A 9,980-nucleotide genomic window follows, 5' to 3' on the forward strand; every position below is an offset into this window, starting at 1 on the left:
AAAAATTATAAACATATGTGAATTTTTTCGGATATCCCCCATATAAGGGTACCCCCCAATTTTCGGAATTTTGGGGTTCTTGAGCGCGTTTTTCAACCGAATACGCTGAAATTTGGTACATTGGGTTCCTAATAGGTTCCAAATCTCTCCACCAAAAATTATGAATATTGGTCCATTTTTTCGGATAGCCCCCATATAAGGGTACCCCCAATTTTCGGTATTTGGGGGTTCTTGATCGCATTTTTCAACCGAATTTGCTGCAATTTGGTAATTTGTAGTCGTATATGGTAACAAATCTCTCTACCAAAAATTTTTAATATTCACCCCCTTTTTGGGGTAGTCCCCATATAACCCCCTTTTTATACCCTCCACCATAGTATGGAGGGTATATTAATTTTGTCATTCCGTTTGTAACTCATCGAAATATTCATTTCCGACCCTATAAAGTATATATATTCTTGATCAGGGTAAAATTCTAAGACGATCTAGCCATGTCCGTCCGTCTGTCCGTCCGTCCGTCCGTCTGTTGTAATCACGCTATCTTCTGAAGGAATTGAGATAGGATGCTGAAATTTTGCATAGGGTTGTCTTTTGTCTGCAGGCAGGTCAAGTTCGAAGATAGGATATATCGGTCCACGTTTAGACATAGCTCCCATATAACAGTACCCCCCAATTTTCGGTATTTTGAGGTTCTTGGGCGCGTTTTTCAACCGAATACGCTGAAATTTGGTACATTGGGTTCTTATTGGGTACTTAATGTCTCCAAAAAAAATTATAAATATAGGTCCACTTTTTCTGGCAATCCCCATATAACGGTACCTCCTAATTTTCAGTATTTTGGGGGTTTTGATTGTATTTTTCCACCGAATTGGCTATAATTTAGTATTTCGAGTTCTTAATATGTACCAAATCTCTCCACAAAAAATTATAAACATATGTGAATTTTTTCGGATATCCCCCATATAAGGGTACCCCCCAATTTTCGGAATTTTGGGGTTCTTGAGCGCGTTTTTCAACCGAATACGCTGAAATTTGGTACATTGGGTTCCTAATAGGTTCCAAATCTCTCCACCAAAAATTATGAATATTGGTCCATTTTTTCGGATAGCCCCCATATAAGGGTACCCCCAATTTTCGGTATTTGGGGGTTCTTGAGCGCATTTTTCAACCGAATTTGCTGCAATTTGGTAATTTGTAGTCGTATATGGTAACAAATCTCTCTACCAAAAATTTTTAATATTCACCCCCTTTTTGGGGTAGTCCCCATATAACCCCCTTTTTTTATATTAAAATAGTTATCTGATTTGTTCCGCGTTTTGAGTTTGGTTCTAAGTCTCTTTTGTAATCATTTCACCTGCGGAGGATAGAGAGATAAACAATTAGAACGTAAGGTTCGATAATTAACTATAGCCGCATTTAGACCTAGCCCCTGATTGGAAGTTCGAGAATTTGAACTAAGCTTGGAAGAAATAATAAGATGGGCAAAGTTTGGATGAAATCTAAATTTTCTGAAACGGATTTGGTCCAAAGAAACATGGGGTCTAGAACCAATATTTCGATGAGGCACATTTTCACCGTGTTAAAGTCTATACACCCTCATTAGCCATAAGGCTGAGAGTATAATTATCCTTTAAAATTTTCTAAAATTTTTAATTATGGTTTACATAATCCGTTTTTAGAAATGTCGGTATAGGTCCACTTTTTGGTATGTTCCCTATATTTTCATTTCTAGTACCTGTCAATATATCTATGGTGGAGGGTATCCAAAGTTCGGCCCGGCCGAACTTACCGCTTTTTCACTTGTTAGTTTATAATTTTTGGATTTTTATAAAATTGAACTGATAGGTACCCATGTAACCTTTACACTGAATATACATATGACATGTTTAAAGTTCGATTTAAATATTTTATTACTGTTTTACTGAACCAAGTCATTATGTGCAAAATTGAATTCATCCTGCGATCTTACAACAACTAAATTAACCACTTGGGCTATATTCTACATATGTATTCTAATAACTTCATGTCAATGTTCCTTTGAGGGAATATATATGTGATCTTTATCTATAAGTAAACGACTAACATCAATCCATACGAATGCTTTTCTGCGCTTTATGCGAAATTTCAGTTCATTCGGGCAGATTTACAAGCTATTCGATATGTCGCACTGTTCAAAATTAAATTTAAAGAGATGTACCCAATTTATCTCAAAAATAGAGTGGGTTGGGTCATCTTAATGGACCGCATTGAAACATATATAGATCAATGCATTTTTTTAGGGTGCACACCGAAATCGGTGCTCTATTTTGTACGTTGTGCAAAATTTGATGTCAATCTGATTAACATGAGGAGTTTGATGCCCAATTTACTTGAAATCGGGCGAAAATATATATAGAAGCTATATCCAAATATTAAGCGATTTCAAACAAACTTGTCACAGGTTAGGTTATACTAATTTCAGAACGCTTTGTTCCTATTGGTTCCTTGGTGCGTCAATTACTTAAAATCAATCTATAATAAAAGGGAGCTATATCTAAATCTGGACCGATTTCACGAAACAAGGCAAACATCACTCTAGGCTCAATTCAGTACGTTATGCCAAATTTCCTGCAAATCGAAGGATATATAGGGACATTGGGGGCACCATTTACATGAAATCGGACGAAACTATATATGGGAGCTATATCTAAAGCTGGACCGATTTTCTTCAAACTTGGCAGACATCACTCTAGGCTTAATTCAGTACGTAATGCCAAATTTCCTGCAAATCGAAAGATATATAGGGACTTTGGTGCACCATTTACATGAAATCGGACGAAACTATATATGGGAGCTATATCTGTATCTGGACCGATTTTCACGAAACTTAGCAGTCATCATTCTAGGCTCAATTCAGTACGTTATCCCAATTTCGTGTAAATCGAAAGATATATAGGGTTTTTGGGGCACCATTTAAATGAAATCGGACGAAACTATATATGGGAGCTATATCTAAATCTGGACCGATTTTCTTGAAACTTGGCAGACATCATTCTAGACCTAAATGCTTAGGCTGTACCAAATTTCGTACAAATCGAAAGATATATAGGGACCGTTTACATTAAATCGGTTAAATATATATATGGGAGCTATATCTAAATCTGAACCGATTTTTCCCAATTTCAATAGGGTTTGTCCTTGGGCCGAATAAGTGACCTATGCCAAATTTCATCCAATTCGGATCATAAATGCGACTTGTACTTTGTTTACAATTTAACATGGACAGACAGACAGACGGACGGACATGCATAAATCGACTTAAAAAGTTATTCTATTCATATTCTCAAAAGGAACCATGTGTCTATCTCGTTTCCTTCTGCCTGTTACAAACATATGCACAAAGACATAATACCCTGTACCACAGTGTGGTGAAGGGTATAAAAATGTCAATATTGGTTTAGTCATATTACCTTCTAAATTTCGATGTTTTGAGGAATTTGAAAATGTTTTTAAATCGAATTTGATATTTTTGATTCGGTATTTTGTTTCGGGGTTTCAACCGAATTGCCTATAAATTGATATTTCAGGTTGTTACATTTTTCTACCGCCTATAATCCCATTTTGGCAGTGTTCACAAAAAAAGTATCGCCCAATTTTTTAAAGGCTTTAATCAAAGTAACTGTAATTTGGCATTGCGTTTTTTGGAGACTGACATAGATACATATATGCAAGATACATCCATGTTTTTACAAATTTTCTTTAAATAAAAATAAATTCCAAACATTATTCTTTTATTAAAAAATACGCTAACTGTAAATATGAAATTCTTTAACTAAAATGTAAGGCTCCACGATTATAGAACCAGGGTAATAGAACCTCAATGTGTTTCCTATAGCGATCATTGGTAAACATCAGTTTTTTAAAATCATCAGCATCACCATCTTCACCCATAAAGTTGGCTAAGTTTGCCTTCTCCGTTGGATCCAGCAAAACTACACCCATTACACCGATAGCTGTCTGGACTCCAAACATCCCGTATTTATATAACATTATGTGAATGTCACGCAATTTTGGAATGGGTTTTGTGTACTTCAGCAATCTCAAGTTTTCACTCAAATTATCGTGATAGAATTTAATGAAATAATCGAATTTCTTCAATTTCACTTCATAATTAGTTGATGATACCAGAAAGTAGTAAAGGTCCTGGGCAGGTGTACCATATCTGGGTATTTGATAATCAATCACGTAGGTCTCTTTGATGGCACCAAAGGCATCATACTGGAACATGAAATTGTTGCTCCAACAGTCACCGTGATTCAGAACATTAAATTCGTTGGGATTCACTTTGACCATGCGAAAGACTAATTCTATGGGATCTTCTGGGGGAACCTACAAATAGAAAAAAGAATATAATAAATATTGTCTAACCCCTTGTTTTGTGGACTTACCAAATGTTCACCATATTCTTCATAGTGCTTATAGGTTTTTGCACATTCGGTAAAGATTTTCGTTATTTGTTCACTCATTATTTTCATCATTGGCTTGCATTCTTCCCTGTAGTATGCATGGCAGTATTTCTCCTCGAAGGGACCATTTATTTCATGATACACTGCAGAGGCTGCATGCCACTGAGCCAATTTCTTTAGTACACATTCGACATGTATTTGATCCATACCCTCCAGACGATTGACATTTTTAAAACCACGAGGAGTTAGATTTTCCAGTAGTATATAAGGTTGATCGGTTGGCAGCACAAAACTGTTGGGTCCAAATTTCACTGCTACACCAACATCAGCGTAAAGCTTTTCAAAGGCAGGCACAATGTCATCGTACATGCCCTTTTCCACAGCAAACACATCATGTGAACCCATCATATCTTTAAGCATATCCTGTTCGTGACCAGTTTTCAGCATATATGATAGGGATTTGCTGGAACCATCTGGAAGAATTTAATTTTATTAATTTTCGAACTTACTTCGCTGCACTTTTTATTGATGCAAATATTTAAATTGTTATATTTCTGATTTAGAGGCGGATTGCTTCCGTCAGTATTGTTATATAGAAACTAAACTACGGAACGCTGCTAGGAACTCAGAATATTGGCTATTGTTCATGAAAGTGAAGTGAGTAAGACATGTATCGAATCCTCACAGAGTCCATTTACCTCGAACGGTAACTGGAGGGTGTGTATAACGTTCGTCACATTAGCAGTATGGGACAGTATATATTCACATATTTGGATGACATGATTGTCATTTGTTAAACATTGTAAGAATATTTGCAATATTCCGATGGCTGCGCAGTGTGAAGATAAATCCTAAGAAGTGTGATTTTGTTTTTCAAAAATGATACAGAATATTTCGGTTATCTTGTTAGCGCCCATGAAATCCTAAAGCTTGAAAGCCCACCAATTATTTTTTTGGAATAGTTTATGGTTATCACCTATTTATGCTACAGCTCACAATATTAGAGTACGTTCTCACATACTTGTTGAACACAGTTGAGTCCTGGAAGATACTGAAAGGATAATAACATATGCTAGTAGGTTGCTCCATGGAGCGGAGAATAATTATTTCGCAACAGGACTGCTTAGCCGATGCACAGTCAGATTATGCGCTGGTAATTAATACAATGAAGACCTTGTCTGTCAACAGATTCGTTCGTAGTTGTGAATTCTGTCAACCCTAGGGCAACGGCATTTCTCCGCAGGTATCGATTGTAGGTGAGACATGGTCCACTTTTTGCATCGACAAAGTATGTTTTGAACCAGGGACTTACGCAGGAGGCCATTATTATACCCTACACAACTATGTTGTCAGGTTATCATAGCTTTGCGCAGCCGCAACAGTTTGTAACGTCGCGAAATATTGGTCCAGACCTACCTTTAAGTATCGGTATACTTAAAAGTGGGTGTAGGACCAATATTTCGCGTCATATATCGATTAGCTGAGTCTATTTAGACATGTGTGTTCGTCCGTCCGTCTGACCATTATAATTTGTAAACACGATACAGGCCACAGTTATGGACCAATCGTTACGAAATTTTGCAAGTAGGATGGGTTCTGTCCAAAGAAGACCGCTATTATTTTTGTGTAATGATCCGTTAATATTTAGGGGATGAAATGTTCCAAAAACTTTCTTTTTTGCGTTTTTCTGGTCGCTTTTGAGGCCACAATTACGATCCGGGCAATACGAAATTTTGCACCAGGAAGGGAGTCTGGCCAAAGAGTAAACATTACTCTTTTGATGAAGATCTGTCAATATTTCGCGGGTCAAATGGACCCATACTTTTGTGTGAAAAAATTACGAATTTGTTTTTAATGGCGAATATATTTACTTCTGAAGGACATAGACCCGAGAAGTTGATAGTATATCCAAGGGAGTCGTCAAGGACGATACCTATAATTTTCGGTGATGTTGATATGATATTTTTACCAGATTTCCTAGTCGCTCTAGAGGCCATTATTATATGCAGAACATCGCGTATTTTATGATTGTTTAGATGATGATTGCATATGCAAACATAGCTTCCATATATATTTCGAACGGGTGTCTGATTGAAATGAATGGCATAGTACGGATTGATGTTAGTCGGTTCGCATATTGATAAATATTACATGCTGCATAGTAGCATATGGTGGCCAACACTATTCTCCTCCGGATTTCAAAGCTGATGTTATTAGTTTTGTTTATGGCGGTACCGAGGTATATGAAATCTTTCACTATCTCGAAGCTATAGTTTTTAAGTTCCACAGTTGGTCCGAGTCTCTTTTAGCCATTTACTGCCAGTCCCACTTTGGCAGACTCCTTCTCAATTCGTTCAAAGGTGGCTGTTACCGCTCGTAATGTTCGATCCATTATGTCGATGTCGTCGTTGTACAGAGTGCCATTTCCGTTCACATTTGCATCTCGAATTACCTTTTCCAGCAGGATGTTGAACAGGTCACATGAATCCTCATTCGGTATTTTGCAGGAATGCCAAACGCAGACATGGCTTTAAACACCTCTAAAAGGATAGGGCTGTCGAATGCGGTTTTATAGTCGACGAATAGGTGGAATGTGTCTATGTGTTTTTCGTGTTTTTTTCCAGAGTGAAAATCTGTTTAATGGTGGATTTGACAGACCTGAAGCCGCATTGGTATGGTCCAAAAATGTCATTGACCAATGGCTTAAGTCGTTCACACATCACGCTGGATGGGAAGGAAACTTATTCCTCTATAGTTGGCACATATCGTCTTGTCTCCTTTTTTGTGCACGGGACACTGGATGCTGAGGTTCCAACCACTGAGGTTCCAATCATTGGGCATGCATTCTTCTATTCAAATTGTACAAATGAGTTGGTGCATGCTCCTGACCAGCATCTGACCACAGGTCTTGAATAGTTCGGCTGGTAATCCATCGACACCTGCTGCTTTATTGTTGTTCAGCCGACTAATTGCTACTCTGACATGTCTAGGTGGTATACACTCTATACCGTCATTTCTTATTGGTTCTGGGGTATCTTCTTCATCGCCACTATTTGATACTAGAACCTTTTCAAATTGCTCCTTCCAGATGCTCAACACGCTGTCTGTATATTTCACCAGGTTTCCATCTTCACGTCTACAGGAGAATTTGCCTGCGCCAAAGCTTTCGGTTTAGTGTTTTACTCGTTGTAAAAATTTCCGGACTTCATTCTTACTCCTGTACATCTCGATTTGCTCTCGCTCACGTTTTTCTTGTTTTTTCTTCTTTTTTCTAAAAAGACGTTTCTCTTCTCTCCTTTTCTTCCAATCATTTTCCATCGCATTACGTGTTGCTACTGTCTGCAGTGTTGCCCTATACAATGCGTTTTTCGCCTCAGTAGCATTCCGACACTCCTGATCGTACCACGGGTTTCTTGATGGTGCGTTTTGCTGCAGTTTGTAGGGAGCGGGCAATTCTTTGCCATTGTGCTTCTATATTATCATCGGGACAAGGAGTGTTTTCGTCAAGAAATCCAGGTGGCCTTGTGTATATCGAGATTCTTGAATCTGGTGCTGCTACCATGGTTTTTGCTGCCGCGAAGTCAATTAACCTCATGCCGTTGTCTGATGTTTCTTCATGAAGGTCTTTTATTCTCCTATTAACCATAAATGCGCAGCCAAATTCACGTCTCGTTTCATGGCAGCTATAATACAGGGCGTAATCATCTGATTGACTTACGTCAGTCCCTTTCCATCGCATTTCCTGTATGACAATAATATCGGCTTTGTACTTCTTGAGTACATCGTCCTTTATAAGTGTGCGGGGGTCGTCAACATTAGGGAGGGGGGTTGGTTTTCTTTTTCGTTGCCTTTTCATAGTAGAAGGGGTATTCCGAGCAACTAACCCGACGCCTCAAATCTGTTTTAATGAAAAAATCTTCCTACCAATAATTTTAGGGTAAACAACTTCTTCACAGAACATTTTCAATATTAGTATGTTTTTTACATAATCCCAAGAGAAAGGTCACACATAATTTTCGGTATGTTCAAGGTCTTAGGTCTTCCAATCTCAGTGTCTGAGATTTATGTCATAACACCCATATGGAAGTCCCGATTGATTTTAGTTCTTTTGAATGTCCACATCGTGGTGGAAGGTATAAATAATTAATTTTTACTTGTTATACAGTGAACTCTCGCTAATGTGAACTAATTAATTTTTGGGTATTTCGGGGATTCGCTTATTCCCTAATTTTTTTCAATACTTTAATGCCTGTTTGAGTGTTTACATTATCGAAAGTTCACTGAATTGTTTTGAGACATTGGTCATCATATAGCACATTTCCTTATTACATATTTATTTCAACCACAACATTTGATTTGTTTACCTTGTAATTCAACATCAACATTTATTCTCAAAATAACGGTGGCATAATTTTCACCCGCAGCTGCGCCGGGATTAACTTCGAATTTTTTAATACATTGGAAATTTGGAATATTATCCTTGAGCAGATTTTCAAATAGAGATTCCTCAACCCAATCGGGTATTGGATTTGCTGGTTGTTTTACTTTTTCTTGTTCCGTCATTTTCTTAAAACTTCGACCGTGTTCTATGCTAATTATCTAAATACTGACTATTGATTATTACTATTATGTTTGAAAATTAACTAAAAATTGTGAAATAAAAACACTATGGGTTTGCTATCAATACAAACTTCAGATAATAAAACGGAATTCATTTCCCAAAATCACAACATACGTAAGCTCAAAGTGTGGACTTGATAAGCGAATGTGGATAATATAGTTAGCACCAAATATTCCTAGTACGAGTATATTTATCGATTATATTGTCCGACTAGACGACGTGTGTTCGGCCAATTGTTGTTTATTACCGATAATATTAGCAAGACATTCTGAATAATCAAATATCATTTTATGATAGCTATATAGTGTCTTGCTATACAGGTAGAGTCCGACCACAATTTAGAAACCTCAATTTCATGACAACCAACCGATAGCACCACTACCCAAAGGTGCTTTATCAATATTAGTTGATATTTTCGGGGGCGTTGACATAAGTTTTTTATTAGTTCTCAATGGGTTCGTTTGTATATGACACCAGATAACATATCGGACTTGTTTGGGACCTGGTAACTGGTATCTTTTGTTTTGGGACCAACCAATTAAGTGTCTAGGGGGTTCTATACCACCTGTTCTACATGTAATTTGAAAGCAATTGAATCGTTTCACTATGTTACTGACCACTTTGAAATTACTTCTGTAGTCGATTTATGAATGTTTATATCATCTAAAATTTGTGAAAATCCTCTCAAACTTAGATATAGCTTCCATATATATATTTTAGTCCGTTATCACAATAGTTCACCAAAGTCTCAATGTTTGGCGATTGCTACGAAATTTTGATGTCATGACCTGGGAATGGTTTTCGTCACTTAAGGGAACCCCCCCTATTCTCGATTTTAATGTTTCAAGATTTTCAACGGGCTGGTAAATGAATACCAATGCTTGTTAAGGTTTGTAACTTTGCACATATATATT

At 37.2% G+C, this 9,980-nt stretch overlaps 1 protein-coding gene across 1 annotated transcript; it reads right to left on the bottom strand.

Moving 5' to 3' along the window:
- Positions 1-3,807: 3,807 nt before the first annotated feature.
- LOC133338520 (uncharacterized) lies at positions 3,808-9,008 on the bottom strand. Its single transcript, XM_061546688.1, has 3 exons — positions 8,810-9,008; positions 4,428-4,918; positions 3,808-4,368 (listed from the first exon to the last, which is right to left on the bottom strand). The coding sequence occupies exons 1-3, from the start codon at positions 9,006-9,008 to the stop codon at positions 3,808-3,810; spliced, it is 1,251 nt and encodes a 416-aa protein (XP_061402672.1).
- Between the last annotated feature and the right edge of the window lie 972 nt (positions 9,009-9,980).

This window comes from Musca vetustissima, unplaced genomic scaffold, assembly GCF_032173495.1.
Source record: "Musca vetustissima isolate MV318-11 ecotype Yass unplaced genomic scaffold, APGP_CSIRO_Mvet_v1 utg467524, whole genome shotgun sequence".
Lineage (NCBI taxonomy): Eukaryota > Metazoa > Arthropoda > Insecta > Diptera > Muscidae > Musca > Musca vetustissima.

What these genes read in the sequence shown, in the direction of transcription:
- LOC133338520 (XM_061546688.1), bottom strand. Translation starts at nt 9,008, where the DNA reads ATGACGGAACAAGAAAAAGTAAAACAACCAGCAAATCCAATACCCGAT. An exon ending in TGTTGATGTTGAATTACAAG is followed by an intron (nt 4,919 to 8,809) that starts GTAAACAAATCA and finishes AAATTCTTCCAG; the next exon opens with ATGGTTCCAGCAAATCCCTA. An exon ending in AAGAATATGGTGAACATTTG is followed by an intron (nt 4,369 to 4,427) that starts GTAAGTCCACAA and finishes TTCTATTTGTAG; the next exon opens with GTTCCCCCAGAAGATCCCAT.